Source organism: Muscardinus avellanarius (assembly GCF_963383645.1).
Source record: "Muscardinus avellanarius genome assembly, chromosome: 6".
NCBI classification, from domain to species: domain Eukaryota; kingdom Metazoa; phylum Chordata; class Mammalia; order Rodentia; family Gliridae; genus Muscardinus; species Muscardinus avellanarius.
Genome location: NC_137791.1, coordinates 109,462,143 through 109,479,453, shown reverse-complemented (window position 1 = coordinate 109,479,453; position 17,311 = coordinate 109,462,143). Strand labels below are relative to the sequence as shown.

The 17,311-nt window shown below is 34.3% G+C and overlaps 1 protein-coding gene across 1 annotated transcript in view; it reads right to left on the bottom strand.

Moving 5' to 3' along the window:
- Window positions 1-17,311, bottom strand: part of ARAP2 (ArfGAP with RhoGAP domain, ankyrin repeat and PH domain 2) — a gene marked incomplete at both ends in the record, with an annotated part of 179,420 nt that overhangs the window by 111,863 nt on the left and 50,246 nt on the right. Inside the window, 2 exons of the mRNA XM_080698069.1 lie at window positions 8,515-8,693; window positions 17,170-17,290. Of these exons, the coding sequence (XP_080554195.1) occupies window positions 8,515-8,693; window positions 17,170-17,290 (300 nt within the window). The remainder of the gene's footprint in view (window positions 1-8,514; window positions 8,694-17,169; window positions 17,291-17,311) is intronic.

The window sequence follows — 17,311 nt, the reverse complement described above, 5'->3', positions numbered from 1 at the left end:
CCCCATGGTCATTTTCAAAAATCCCATAAAACTATCTATACCATGTATGTAGCAATACATATATTTCAATGTATGTTCAGATTCAATTACCTACTTTAATTTCTTTACTTAATACTGCTTTATGAAGCTAGGAGAATCACAAGTTTGCAGGCAGCCTCAGCTACTTAGTAAGGCCCTCTGCAAATTAGCAAGACCCTGTTTCAAATTAAGAGTAAAAAATAAGGCTGGGAATGTAGCTCAGAGGTAGAATATCCAGGGATTTAATCACCAGTACTGCAAAAAAAAAAAAAAAAAAATATATATATATATATATATATATATACAGATATATATATATAGAGAGAGAGAGAGATATAGATATATATATATATAAAATCTATCCTGGGTATGTACCACATCAATATTAAGACAAATCATTAATAAAATAATAATCTGTGAGATTTGAATTGATTAAAATGCAATTTATATAAACAAAACTTCTGCATGACAAAAATTAACTGAAATACAAAAAATAAATGAAATAGCTCAGCAAAACAACTATAGAAAATGAACCAGTACTGGGAATGGCCTAGGAAGATTTGAGAAAGCTCTGATTATTAATAGATATATTTAAAAAATAATTGTGTCAAAATGGCAGAACTGGGGAAAGAAAGACTTGGTTTCAGTTTCAGTCAGGAAGCAAACAGCTATTGAAACTTAAATTAACTTAGATGAAAGTAATTAGCAGGTCTATAGGAGAGGAGAGCTAGGACTTCCTCTTTCTAAAGACAGATCTAGATATAATTAGAGAATCTAGTTAGGATGGGAGGAGGTGTCTACCTTAGACCATGGCCTTCCTGAAAAAAGATACCTAGGCAGGAAAGTACACCTTAGCAGGAAAGTAAGGGGAGGCACCTTACAGGGACCTTTACTACTCAGAATTAAGTAAATAAGATGGAGGTCATGTATATAAAAAGTCTGGTCCACCTGTTGTATCTTTGGTGAATTTGTTCGAACCACCCCCTCATGTTACCTTTGGGTACATGAGGCTGTAACTGTCTTCTGTATTTCTATCTTTTTAATAAACTTCTTTAAATCTTCAGCAAGGGTTCGGGCTAATGTATATTTATCCTTATTTCAGGACAAGAACCCGGGCGCTTTTTATCTTTTTCTTTTTTTTGCAGTTTTATTGAGAAATTATTCCTAGAGGTCTAACAAAGATCCCTGGGGGACAGTCATCCCCAAACGGTAACCCTCACCTCCAAACTGTAACAGAAAATATGACATGAAGATTAATATCTTAATCAGATAAAGAGATTAAAGAAACTAAAAAATGGATAATAAATCTCAATGGATAACGATAAATAAAAAAATTCATAGTGAAAAATAATTTCAAAAGAAAATAATTTATAAAAATAATAAATTATCTAGTCAGGAAAACACCTGTAACTGATACCTATTCATGCAGCTAAAAGCACTGCTAATCAAAACAATTGTTTAGGATAGGGTTATGGGAATTCTTCCATCCTACTTCCCCTCACCCCAATAAAAGGAAGACAAGACAAGGCTACTTACAGAATGCTACCAGAAATATTACGACTTTGTCACTGCGCTACTCCTGTCAGAAAGGAAAGTTGCAGAGAGCAGAGTTCTGTGGATTACCATTTGTCCCTACAGCCTAAGGTGGTACCTAGAAATAAGAAGGTGCTGCCTATCCATCTGCTAAGTGAATTAATGGATCCAGAAGCATAATGACTATGGTATAATCTATGAAAATGCAGCTACACCTCCTATTTTATACAAAGTTGGAGTGATGATACAGAAAAGCTCATAATCTTAACACACTGAAGGCATATAAGACGTAAGCAGAGATGAGGAAAAAAAAGAAAGTGTAAGAACTGAAACCGAGTTTGTGATGTGGTGCTAAATATATAAGGGGTAACATTTAATTTATGTTATAAGGTTAGTACATTACTTTGCAACAGAGTAATTAGGTAGAGATTTTTAATGTCAGTTTTGACCATCTCCCTCTCTAACAAATTATTTTACATTATCCTTTCAGTTCTTTTTTTACTTCTTCTTAAAACCTATCTAAAAAGGAAAATATTAAAATGCCTAAGGCAATACCTAATAAAATATTCTGCAAGATATTTCTCCTATATATTCAGGTTTCAGTTCCTACAATGTGCTATTCATGTAAAGGAGATGGAAAATGTGAAAATCTGAAGTTACCAACTAGGAAAACCAAAAGTCCATGTTAAGTCCATGTTGATGTGTATTTATGGAGTTAAGAGCAGTAAGTGAACTGCCAAGGAGGTATCCATACAAGAGGGGCAAGCCCTCAGTGAAGTCATGCCACTGCTCTTGAAAAAAAAAGGAATTCTTTTTAATAAAAACAGTAAAGGCATTAATTACAGTAGCATTTTACTTTCTATTTTAACTTAGATAATATACATTTTTTTTATTCAGTGTTAAAAAAAGGAAAACAACTACTTGTAAAGGTATTTGTAGGGATGGCTACACCTTAAAGATACTTTCTGAGAGTAGAGGAAATGCTACACAGAAAAGATAAACAATAATCTTTGAAAATAGAGTAAGTTTCCAGACACATAAACACAGTTAAAGAAATTTGTAAGAAATGACAAGTGAAAATTTTCTCTAACTGATTTTGAAACATTTTTCTTTAATGTTAACTTTCCAAATGGGGTCTATAATAATTCAATAAGATATACTCTTGTAATAAAAAATCTGCATTAAGACAAAAAATTAAGCAGTTAAGGAAGAATGAATAGGCTGAAAAACTTAAATGTTGTATAAAATTTACTGAAATTTTTGCAAAAAAATCTCATTAACTATAGATTAGTTTAGAATTATTTATCACTAATGATGATCTTAGTTTTCCACAAACAAGTGCTTGTTTATAAGTAAATGTTTCAAATTATTCACTAAGGATAAAGGTATACTTATAAGGTTAATCACAAAAAGAGGTATGACAACCTCAACACATGAACAAAAGAAGTATCAATGTTAATATTGCTGAAGGGCATTTTTACACATTTTTCAATTCCAGAAATATCCTGCTCCTTTTATCTGAATACCTATCAGTTTTGAAGATACACCTCAAAGCAGTCTTTCGCAGTGTGTGGTTTTGAAACCACTTATGATTAGGGCACCTGTCATGCTTTATAGGAATGCAGATTCCATCACTCCATTCCCCAAAGTGTTGAGTCAATTGGTCGGGAATTGGCCCAGAAATCTGAAATGTTGATATGCTTTAGAGATAAGAGCTTTAGAGATAGTAATCTACCTGCTTTCCTCACAGACTGTCATTTAAACCTAAAGAGATTAACTTTATTATCTGAGCCAATTAGTAGGAGAGCAAGAATGAAAACCCTTAACTGCAACCTCCCAGGTTCATCACCTTTGCAGTAGATGAGCTTCCCTTGTTTTCATATTCATTTTTGGTGCATTATAGTCTGATATCATCATGTAGTGATAGTGGCATGCATGTGCACAGAATTTGATGAGCTCTCCCCCAGCTCCCTCCCCATTCATGCTATTGATTCCTCCTACCCCACACATGATATTGACATTGGTAATTTCACACATGTACATAACATCAACAAGTGCTTCCTTCACTGATTCTTCTCTCCACCTTCCTTCCCTAGACCACCTCCCTTGCTCCACTGGGGTTTCTCCTCCATTACCTATAGTTCCTCTTGTTTCTTGATTATTCCCTAGTTTCCACATATGAGAGAAAACACATGACCCTTCACTTTCTGTGAATAGCTAATCTCACTTAACATAATGTTCTCCAGGTCCATCCATTTTCCTGCAAATGACATCATTCTGTTCTTTATTGCTGAGAATTCTATTGTGTGCACCCCATAATTTTGTATTCCATTCATTTGTTGATGAAAACCTAGGCTGGTCCTGTAATTGGCTATTGTGAATTGTGCTGCTAAAAATAAGGATATGGATGTATTACTATAATGTTGGATTTTAGTCCCCTTAGAATGATATTCAGGTGAAGTATAGCTGGAAGAAATAGTAAATCCATTCCCAGTTTTCTGAGGAATCTCCATAGCAACTGCACTAATTTATAATACCACTGACAGTGACGAAGAATTTCTATTTTCTCACATCCTCATCAGTATTGTTGTTTGACTTCTGAATGATGACTGACATTCTAATTTGGGGTTAGATGGCATCCCATTGTAGTTTTGGTTTGCATCTTCCTGATTACTAACGATAATGAACATTGTTTCCTGTGTTTATTGGGCATTTGTATTTTTCTTTTGTGAAGTATCTACTTAGTTCAATTGCCCTTTTATTGATTAGATTATTTGTTTCTTTAGTAGTAAGTCTTTTAGGTATTTTGCATATGATAATATTAGTCCTCCATCAGAGGAATAGCTGGCAAAGATCTACTGTTGCGTGGTATCTGTCTTTAGACTCTTGTTTCCTTTGATGCCATCCCATTTAATAATCCTTGTTTTAAATTCCCATTAGAGGGTCTTATTAAAATTTCTACCTGTGCCTATATGTTAGTGTTGGACCTATGCCTTTCTCTAGTAATTTCAAGGTCTATGGTTTAATTTCTAGGTCTTTGTTTCATCTTGAGTTGACTCTTGCATAATATGAGAGGTACGGATTCTATTCCATTGTTCTACAAATGGATAAACAGTTTTCCCAACACCAATAAGCTACAACTCTTCAACACATGCTTTAATGGCTATTTTTCCACCTCTATCCACTGTCTACTCTCTCTAGAGTTACTCTGGAAATAAATTAGTAGAACTATGTATATAGTAAAAGAAAGACTGATCATTCCTATGGTAAAGTGACATAGGTCCTTTTGTATTGTCTTTATGCATTTATGGAAATGATAAATTCACTTCTTTAATAAAATTTATTTTGTGACAATCTATTAGAATCAACACAAAATAAATAAGATATGAAAGTTAAAAGGTAACACCACTTACAGATTTATAAAGGATAGACTTTTTCCATCACCTTTGAAAAACATATGATTATTATGTGTGTGTGTGTGTGTGTGTGTGTGTGTAAAACTTTAGGAGTTGCATCAATATATTTTGCCATCCCTTGTTTTCCTAAAACACAGATTAATGAACACAATAATATAAAGCCCTTTACATTCAGAAAAAAATGCTTGTTTTTTTTAGAATGCCACCAAGTTGTACACATAATCTGCATTATGTGTGAGGTGACCAATAATCAACTTCTTCTGTAGAAGAAAGCTTATACTAAAAAGTAAAATAAATACAACTGCAATGTTAATTTTCAAGATCTTATCTGGACACAGATGGTCTTTCTTAAGTTATCTACTCAGGCTTGAGCCAAATAGTGTTGTTTGCTTGTTTGTTTGTTTGTTTGTTTTATACTTGCCATTAAACCCTGGGCATTTGATCTCTGATCTACATCGCCAGCCCTTTTTATTTTGAAATGGGGTCTCACTAAGCTGTTGAGAGTCCAGCTAAATTGCTGAGGCTAGAATCCTGTGATCCTCATGTTTCAGCCTCCCAGGTACTAGCCTAACAGGCATGTTCCACAGCTCCTGGCTTGAGCCAATGATTTCTCTTAAGACTATGGAAATTGAAGTGAACTGTCATTTTAATAATATTGAGGTATCTTATTATGAACATGGATTATTTTACCTTTTATTTACACAAGATTTATTTATCATTTATTTCATCAAGATTTATTATGTATGTATATATACATATATATATATATATATGTCTATATAGATGTCATATTCTTATATAAGCATAATTTTCTGTCTTTATTTCCATGGTGCTATAAAACATTATTTTTTAAATGTCCAATCCAATGTATCCATTGTTGACATACAGAAAAACAAGTGTTATGACTATTAATCTCTTATCATAAAAATTTTCTATAATCTTAAAAAAGACAAGCCCAAATCCTTTAAGATCTGAAACTATGGGCAATTATAAAATAAAAAAGGCACATCTGCATGCAATAGTACATATATAGGCACATCCATGCATACAAAAAGACTTTAAACAGAGATATATTAAAAACATGTTTACTTATCAAAGATGAGAAGGGGTTGGACCTTAATGCCTTAGATTTTAAGGAGTTTTGGGTTTTAATCTTGTACTTGGTAGAGTAGATACTACGTTTTGGCACCTCTTGGTAACTCCTGTACTTTCTACTTCAGCACTGAGTTCATCATTCATCACTGACTGGTCTTCTCTGGCTTTTCCTCCTCCAAGTTAAAACCATCTTCCTTCTCAGTAAGCACATTATTTTTAGAGGACCCAACATAATATTCACTATTTATAAATGCTTACCCTAAAACTCTTAGGCAATGAAGTTTGTTACAAAAATAATTATTGGGCTATTTTTTAAAAGGTCAAAAGTAAAAATTTTTCTTTTCAATATAGACTTTAAAAAGACAGCTTGTTATGATTGATAAGAAGCCAAGCTTGGAGATATAAAGTTTTGGTTTTAAATTAACTTTGCACGATGAACTGTAATCCCTAGACAAAGTACCTAATCCTCACTTTTCTCATCTAAAAAAAAAAAAAACACAGATGAGAGTATCTTCCTTCTTATAATAGTACAGAAGATTACAAGGGAATATTTGCAAATGAATTAGCATAGTATGTGGTACTCAACAAATGGTAAATATCTTTTTTGCACTCAATCACTAATACTATAGCAACAACCTCATCTAAATTTTTGCTGGTAATAAACTATAAATAAAATTTTTTAAATACCCATCTTACTTCTAGAAAATAACATAGACATTCTTGCTAATGTGAACAATAAAAGTAATAATGTAAAGTTTTTCAGGTCTGTGAAAGTTAAATAAAAGGAATAATTTGGGAAAGTAACTTCACACTGATACATGCAAATCATGCAGTTTTAACCACCATCTCAATAATAAAAATTTTAATCATCTAACCTCACAGACTGAAGATGCTAGTATTAGGTTAAAAACAGTATTAAGCTGAATATTAATAATTTTTTTTTTTTTGCGGGTCTGGAGATGGAACCCAAGGGCATTTGACCTCTGAGCTACACCCCCTGCCCTTTTTTTTATTCTTTATTTTGAAACCGGGTCTCACTGAGTTGCAGAGGGCCTCACTAAGTAGCTGAGGCTGTCCACAAACCGCGATCCTCTTGTCTCAGCCTCCCAAATGCTGGGATTACAAGCGTGCGCCACCATGTCCGGCTACTATTCTTCTTAAGTAATATGCTAACTAAGTAATTAATATGCCAATAGTGCTAAAAATTCATTCCAATATTAACTGGCTAATAAATTTTATTTTAAAAATTGAATGGATAAGTTTACACTGAAGTTCACAGGTTACCTTGGATAAAGATCTGTAGTAAATTTGTTGGAAACTACTGCTTGTTTTGAATCAATATCTCTATTTTTTGTTGTGAAAATCATACATACTTTACCATAACCTTATATATCATAAAAATTAGTTCATCTCATGTCACATACCCAAAGCACACTGTTTAATCCCATACATAGTTATTAAGCACCTAATTTAGTCTAAGTTGAAAGATTAAAAATAATTTTTCTTCAAAGATTAAAAATAAAAAAAACTAAGTAATAGAGCTAACATAAAATGGTAAAATTTATTTCACCAACTGTCTCTCCCAAAATATTTAAATTCTCTTTCATATTAACCAAATTTAATAGCCCAAGAATTCAAGTCAATTTTATTTACATATATTTGTGTGAAATGTGTGCCTAAATATACGTGTGTATATCTTTACATATGTGTGTATATATATATGTATATAAGTGTATACATATATAAATTCATATATATCACTTGTCTGTAGCAAATAAATTTCCCTACAAGCAACACATCTGCTCAAAAAGAAAAACACACACACAAAACAATCCAATAAAATCCTGTAAAGTTGAGAAAATATAGTACCTGTTGATAATTTTTACCACAAAAATAAAAGAAACACAGCAGGTGCAGAACTGGGCCTATTTCATCAACAGCTGTAAGGTTTAATTGGTTCTTAATTATTTCCTCATGTAGTTTTAAGTTATTTCAAATAAGGAATGCATTTTAAGAATTATTTTCAACAATTCTATTCCCTTTGTACATTAAAAAGGTGATACACATGATGTATATTAAAAAAAATATATCAAAGTCAATCACTAAGCCAAACATGAGAAGGAGGGAGGGGAAAGAAATGGGATGGGAATTGGGGAAAGGCCAAGTGAGTGATGTGTGCATGTGTGCCTCTACCATCTTGTACTCCATTAAAGTGTATGACTACAATGCACCAATAAAAATTAAAATAAATAAATAGGTGATGTTCAATCTCAAATTTGATGCAGGTACATTTTTGAAACAGAAAATTCAACCCCTCTTTTTGATATATTTAGCAGACTACTCAATGCAAAAGAAAGATTCTAAATATGAAAACACTAATAACTCTAACAAATGAAACACAGTTGTTTCTACAATCGAAGAACAGCAATTTACAGTTCATATAAGTGCTAACCTGTTCGTTTTTGCAAAGCCAGACATTGCTTCCCCTCAACACAGTATAAATTTTGGCTTTATACCCTCTCAGTTCAAGATATCCACATTTCTCAGGTGCAGCAACTGCTTGAGACTGTGAGGTAAGGGACTGTGCTTTCAGTGCATTTAATAGTATGCTGATCCAGTCATTTCTCTCCTCTGAAAACAGACAAGAGAAAACAAATAAATCTATACATACACTACACAGACATATAAATATCAACAAGGCCTCTGCTTTCTTTGAAGCAATAATTCAAAATCCTTTACAACAACCAGACTCTAAGTACCAGAGCAGGCAGAGATAATGACTCAACTCTTTATGTGTAAAGAAGTAACAGTAATTCCTCAGTTATCCTCGAACTAGGACTATTGGTTTCTCCAGAAAGCTTATTCAGAATGCAAAATCTCGTGCCCCACTCCAGACCCAATGAATCAGAATCTGCATTTTTAAAGAAAAACTCAGGTCACTTTTTCTCTAAGAAACAGTGTTTTAGATGAGTTGTGAGATTAATTTTTTTTGCAGTACCAGGAATGGAACCCAGTGGCATTCTACCTTTGAGCTACACTCTCTGCTCTATTTTTTTATTATTTATTTTTAAACAGGATTTCACTGACTAGAACAGGGCCTAAGTAGTAGCAGAAGCCATCCACAAACTGTGATCTTCCTGTCTCAGCCTCCCGAATACTGGGACTACAAGCTGTGCCACCACGCCCAGTTAAGAGATTAATTTTTTTTTTTTTTTGTTGGTACTGGGAGTAGAACCCAAAAGCATTATACATCTGGGCTATACTCTCAGACCTATTTTATACTTTATTTGGAAACAGGGTCTCACTAATTTGCTGAGAGCCTCACTCAGTAGCTGAAGCTGGCTTTGAACCTGTGAGATTCTCCTTTGTCAGCCTCCCAAGCGCAGGGATTACAAGCGTGCACCACCATGCCAGCTAGAGATTAAATTTTTAATAGAATAAAATTATCATCCCTACCAAATGGTTAATAAACTGTATATGATAATTTAGCCACTGAAGCACCCAGAATATCTTATATTCAAACCCTGCCTTGATATTCATTTTTCCATTCTGCTCTGAATAACAACAGCATCCCAGCTGAATTGTTAAAACCTGATACTCCGGATAACTTCCTTCACCAATCTAAGTGACCCTCAACTGTGTACCACACACTGCATTAAGAGAACAGGAATCCACTGAGTCCCACAAGAGCAATCATAGCTGTAAGTCAAGTTAGAGTTAAACACATAATGAAACACAAAATGATATAAATGTCATGCAAATGACATCAAATAATATGAGTCGATTCCACTGTGGTAAGTGAATTACTGAAGGTCATACAGCAAGTTACCATTAAATTTAGGACAATCAATGTCTGGCATGGTGGAGAAAGCTTGTAATCCCCGCACTTGGGAGGCAGAGACAAGAGGATTGTGCAGGTTCAAAGCCAGGCTCTCTGGTTTAAGAGACCCTGTTTCCAAATAAAAATATAAAAATAGGTCTGGGAGTGTAGCCCAAAGGTAGAAGGGTTTCCAGGAACCCCAGTACCACCCCCCTCCAAAAAAAAGAGAGAAAAAATTAGGACAATCAAATATTTTAACTCTTATACTACTGTTCTGATATCATGGAGAAAATAAAAAGCTATTCATGTTAGAAACTGAGGATGAGGTTCTAGACAAAACTAGAATTGTGTGAGGGAAGAGCAAGATAGGGTTTTGTGTGAGAAAAATACAAGAACAAAGGCAGGAAGAAGTGACACCTGCTCTGGGACTAACTAAGAGATGAATGTATTTATAGTTTTGAATTCACAAGGAAATAGTGGAAATATGGTTAGAGAATCTGCACTGTCTGGTTAAGATTGTTTCTACATCAGAAGTAAAGGAGAACTGTTTCAGGATTCACAGCAAAGAAAGGCATGATTAGTATACTGGGACTGAACTGGAAGCTTACAGATCAAGAATAAGGCAATGGGAACTTCAGGTACAATGAAAACAACAAAAATGTTAAGGGGAATTTTTAAAAAGCTGGAGTTTGAATATGTCTGGTGAATATTCAAAAAATAATAATGCCAGAATAAAATTAGCTTGCTGTCATGAGTTGGCAAGGCAAAGGCAGGAGGATCCAAGTCACCAACAGAACCACGTCATGATTTCAACACATTGGTGGGAGCATTCAGCCAACTGACCGTAACATGTAAACAAAGGTGACCTCTACACACTAAGGCCCACAGACACAAACAAATGCCTGAGGTAAAGGAGGAGAAATGACCCTTCTCTTTCTGTGTTTGGCTAATTTCACTTAACATAATGTTTTCCAGGTCTTTCCATCTTCCTGCAAATGACATGGTTTTGTTCTTCCTTATTGCTGAGTAGAATTCCATTGTGTGTATTTCCCATAATTTTGCAAATCATTCATCTGTTGATGGAGACCAAGGTTGGTTCTACATTTTGGCTACTGCAAATTTTGCTGCTATGAACATTGGTATGCAGTGGTAGCCACACACAGAAAGAGAAGGAATAAATGTTTTCTCGAATATGCTCAAGCTAGGGAGCATTAGCGATACCAGAGGGACTCCAGATAATGGGCGGAAACCTCAGCAAAGCCAGAAAAGAGGGGTAGCAGAGGAAGAAGGCTGAGGTTAATCAATGAAAAAACTACATTCGCATATGTGTATACATGTGAATATAACATCGTTAACCTGAACATTCAATATTGGGAGGGAGTGAAAAGGGGAAGCGGATGGGTGGCACCGAGTCCTTTGTGAATATATGCCATTGTCAACATGATCCACATTATGATGTGAGACTATAGTGTACCAATAAAATAAAAAAGGAGGAGAAATGTGCAAACCTCCAGTTACGACTACATCTATAAGATTAAAATATAGGCCACCAAAAGAATAAAGAAAGAAAGAAAGAAAGAAATAGTTACCAAGACAATGATTAAAAAAAAAACCCAGACTGATTCTAATATAGAAATATTTTCTAAGAAAGAGTAAGCAGGACCTAAAATAGGACAGTTTCTCAGATCTTGCTCAGCCGGATCTGCCTGTACCAACATCATCGGGGATTGAAATAGGTCTTTATAGTAGACATGCTCATATTTGATCATGACACCAAAATTAATTCATAACAAGTCTTAATTTTTAAGTTATCTTCCCTCTTGCTCATCTTTAAAAGTTCTAAAAATATGTGTCAATGATCAAAGCCAAACTGTTTATTAAAAACACCTATTCCATGAGATTTTTTTTTACAAATATTATGTAGTCTACAAGAAATGGGGTCCATTCCTATATTTCAGTATGACATAGTTATTAAATGTTTCTAGCACTGTTATGTATCCTAAACTAAACAGGTGGAAGTATTCAGGTACCTCAATCAATTCCAATAGGCAGCAAATTACTACGGTTTTTCATATATACAAGCTGACCTAGACTATGCTCAGATAATGGACTACATTTCAGTAATTGCTAAAGAGCTTCCACTTAACTTTGTTATTACTGGTGATCATACGTTTCACACAAAATAATTTTGCCAAGTAAATGTATAAAATGGTTTTTACTTGTTTGCTAGTTTGTCTTCATCTACATAAATCAGTTTGAAAGGTAGATCATAATTTAATGAGCTGGGCCAAAGTGTGGTTTTTAGATCACTGTTACTATATATCTCAATTTCTCATGAATTGATTTGAAAGTAACAATTGGCATTGGAGGGCCTACATATATTAAGATAGCATTGCAACACATGGTTCCCTAAAATTATGTAGCTCCTGAGGGCTTCTGATACTACTAGAAAGTAAACAATCATGAAAAAGAACAAAAGTTAATAGTAACATTCAGTTTATTCTTAATTACTCATGCCAATGGAGAGAAATAATTCAAACAAAATAAAATAAATTACAAGCATTGTTTGTATTCGACTCTGCAATATTTATATCCTTAGACACAAACATGGGGGAATGTGCTTTGATAACTCACATTATTCAGAATTAAATTATAACTCCCCCTTGCACCAGAGGCTTGTGCAAAGCTGGATGCTGAGCTAGCTCTTGCCTGTTTTTCACACTAAGATACAGCGGCACCCGCTGATCCACGGTTTCACTTTTACAGTTCTCATCATCTATGGATAACTGAAATCCCAAGATATCGAATGGGAAATTCCAGAAATGAACAATTCACGAGTTTTAAGTTGCATACCATATAAAGCTATGTGCTAGCTGGGTGTGGTGACACACGCTTGTAATCCCCGTGCTTGGGAGTTGGAGACAGGAGGATCGCGCAGGTTCGAAGCCAGCCGCGCTGGCTTACGAGACCCTGTTTCCAAAAATAAAAAAAGTATAAAATAGGTCTGGGAGTGTAGCCCGGAAGTAGAAGGGCTTCCAGGAACCCCAGTACCAAAATGAATAAATAAGTAAAAATAAAAAAATAAAGCAATGTGCTAAAACCTTGTACTGTCCCACCTCAGACATCAGTCAGCCCATAACAGTTGTGGTACTAACAGTTTGAATATGCCAAATAGAAGCGATAAATGGTTCAATTGAAAAGGTAAATGTACAATAAGGTATTCAGAGACCACATTCACAGGAAGTTTATTGCAGTATATTTTAATAATTGTTCTATTTATTAATGTTTTGATTGTTCTATTCTATTACTAGTTACTGCTGTTAATCTCCTTTTGTGCCTAATTTACGAACTGCATTTTATCATTGGATATTTATGAATAGGAAAGATCATTGTATATGTAGAACTTGATATTACCTACAGATTCAGATATTCAGTGGGGGTTTTGAAATGGATACCCTGGAGGAAAGGGGGCACATTACCACTGTACTTTTATTCTTTCCAGTAAGAAATATCTATTAAGTATCTATCTTGATCTTAGCACTGTATAAAGAATGATTACTTTTTTGTGTGGAACTGGGGATGGAATCCAGGAGCATTCTACCTCCCAGCTACACCCCTACGCCTATTTTTTAGTCTTTTTTATTTTTGAAACAGGCTCTCACTGAGTTGCAAAGGGCCTCGCCAAGTAGCTGAGGCTGTCTGTCCACGCACCACGATCCTCTGTTCTCCACCTCCCGAATGTTGGGATTACATGTGCATGCCACCAGGCCTGGCAAGAATGATTTCTTTCGAAGCTATCTCCAAGTTAACCATGACTTTGCTTATTTGAGGTAGGGAAAGAAGGAAAGGAAGTAGAAAAACCAGAATAAGTGATGTTGTTAGAATGTACATAAAACACAGCAGCAATTTCCTCAAACTGAAAGCACTTCTTGAGGTTTTCAGGGATGTCAGCTTATACAGTCAAATCAAAAAAGGAAGTTCAAGAAAGTCAACAGGAAAGACTTAATATTTTCATATTGTTTTTAACCAAAGGTATATTCATTTGTAACATGGGCCTGATTATATCAGAGATTACTTCCATAGAACCATATAAACTATCAATACGTAATTGTGTCTGGCTTGGTGATGCACACCTATAATCTCAGCTCCTCAGAGGCAGGAGGATGACAAGTACAAGATCATCCTGGGCAATCTAGTGAGACTTTTCTCAATATAAAAATACATACTTTTTAAAAAGGCTGTGGATATACCTAAATGGTAGAGTGCTTGTCTAACATGTGTGAAACACTGGGTTCAGTCCCCAGTAACAAAAAACTTTTAATAAAAATCTAACAAAACTCTGCTGAATGTTTAACTTTGATAGGATAGGACCTAAAACATCCTGCAATGCTAGGCATTACATCAGGAAGTATTGCACACCAGAGTTGTTCATCAGATAGGTAACCATTCATTCTTACAAATATAAACTGCATACCTACTCTATCTACTGAGTACCTACTATGAATACTGAACACCTATATGTCACAGGACTTTTTCTGAGTATCAGGAATGGAGTGGTGAGCAAGGCAGATCATGCCCTACCTCTCCTGTAATGTATACTATAGTAAAAAGGGAAAGACACAGAACTACAGAACTTAGTGAGTGTGATACAGGACAAGTGACATGTGTGATGGGACAACTGAGCATAGGGACATAGGGAGTGCTATTTTATATAAAGTAATAGGGCAAGACTGGGATGGTTAAGCAGAAGCTAATGCAATGGTAAGTGCCAGAGCACAGTAGGAGGAGGCCTTTCTGTTTAAGCTTGGATACTGCTTCTTCATTAGACTGAAGCAAACATTTGGCCTTAAAGTTCATTAAGCCAATTTTTCATAAACCACTATAACTTCTTTCCCAGTTCCCATGAAAAAAATAAAAGCAACCACCCACAGGTATATGGAAGAGGAAGAAAGATCATTTGAAAAAACAAATTTAGTAATGTGTTAAAGGTTCCATATTAATACATAGACAAATAGAAACCACACACACACACACACACACACACACACACATAAATATATATATATATATATATATATATATATTATATGTATGTATACATATACATACTTCTACATACACTTCTTATATACTTATACTTCTATATATACTTCTTTATAAAATATCTAAGTTATTATTATATAAAATAACTTTCAATCTAAGTAACTTATTTAGTAATTCCATGTGGACATGGATGTTTCCATAGTTTCAAAAATTAAAGATTGCCAATTTAATAAGCAAATTCACACTAAAGTTAATGAGGTTTTTATACTAAGATTATATCACAAAAACAAACTGTTTATCACAAAAGGATTTACTGGTCAACTGAAAGTACATAACTTTTACATATTGTGGGTTGACACAGTCTACTTAAATGAAATGTATCTGAGTAACTTTCAGGGCAGCAAGCAAATATGGCTAAAGAGATGTTCACACCAGTGAAAAGCTTTATTTGTTATGTCTATCTTGAAAGCTAGGTATGCAGCACAAGGGACATTCCCTTTCAGAGGCCAAAGGGAGGTGGCAAGCAACTCAAAGAAATAGGTAGTCACTTCTCAGGGCAGCGGAGGTCAAGGCATAAGGGAAGATTGTCATGATGGCCAATCCAGAGAAGCAGGGATCCGAGTTTGGGAAACACAGGAAGAAAAAAGATGTGATTTCAAATACAAGTTCTATTTATCACAAGTGTATCGCAAATGTGGGTAACTTTCTGAATTTCAAGCAATGATTCACATAAGTGACTCCTCACATAGGCAATTCTCAATGAAATGCTCTAGGAGAAGGGTTGGCAGACAAAACTAACAGGACTATTACAAAAACAGACGCCAAATTTAGGCTGCAGGGCACAGTTTGCTGACCCTGTGCCATGGTTTTTGAAAAATTTTCTTAAAATACTAAATCAAGTGAGAAACATTTTATATTAAATGCATTCTACATAGATATAGATATGTATTATAATATAATATTTATTATAGCAATACAGTTTGTTTGCTTGGAATGGGGAGTATTTTTCTTTTTGGTACTATAATAAACCACTAAATTGATATCACAAATCAGTAGTAATTCACAGTTTGAAAAAAGATTGCCCCAGTGTGAGGAGTAACAAGAATGTATTTATTGTTGATTATTTTAAGCAATAATGGAAAGTTTCTAATAATATACGTGATGTGTGTATGTATGTGTTGCAGGATTGTGTTGCAGGATTGAACTCAAGGACATTTTACTTCTAAGCTATACCCATAGCCCTTTGTCTTTTTAATTTTGAAACATCATTGGCTAAATTGCCAAGGCTGGCCTCAAATCTATGATCCTCCTGTCTCAGCTTCCCAAGGACTGGGCTGACAGGTGTGCACCACTGTGGCCTGTTTCAGTAATATATTTGCTGAATGCTACTTAATGTCATGCACTGATATATGTTCTAGAAATCTAATAGTTTTCTTTTGAGACAAGATTAGGGGATCTTAGGGTGGTATGGTCGTGGACATGGATTTTTTTTCTGAAAGAAACAGTGATACCCAAGAACAGTTAATAATATAATAGTTTCCAACTGCAGGTGAATGTTTTTATCTATAAAGTGTATTATTTCAAACTAGTGAGGTTTACAAGAATGACATACGATGATATTCAGCAATATTCATATCAATTTTTAACTTCTTGAGCTTCTCATTGCCCCACTAAACAAAATTCAGAAAATATTTCTCTGTATGCCCTTAGATACAATCCAGAAAACACTTGTTGTCTTTAGATCAATTTTTACCATTGATGTGACCCATAAGAGATGATGCACTTAAAAAAATTCAAGAAGTATAAAAGATGCTCTAAAAATCTGTAACAGATAATTATTGTGTTTGTACATTAAACTAAAAGTCCAATCTACATAAACTTCTGCAAAATCAACATTAATTAGAAAAATGCTTTTATATATTAACTATTTTGCCTTATCAAAACAATAGATGAAAGCGAGATCCCTAAAAACAGAGTCTTGTAGACTTTTTAAATACTATCTACCTATAATTTAGAATGTTTTTGGCACTTAAAATCACCTCACTAAATAAAGGATGCATAAAAGAATAGTAAGCAAAAAATAACCTATTTAGGTTTTACTGTTATGCATATGAAAAAGTACTCATGGGAGTTATTTTAGAGTAATATATTTTAAAGTTTCATCATGTATCTTTTCTACTGGGTCTCTTGATCTGATGAGAATTTAATGTATATACTTTCATAGGGCTAAAGAAATAACCATACCTTCTTTTTCTACTCTAAACACGAAAGTCCTTTGTGTTGTAACGACCTCAAATTTGTTGTCTCCTTGAACTCGTACTGTAGACACAGCAGAAAGGGGAATTATTCCTTTTGAATACATTTCCTGTATTGGTTACAGAAAAAG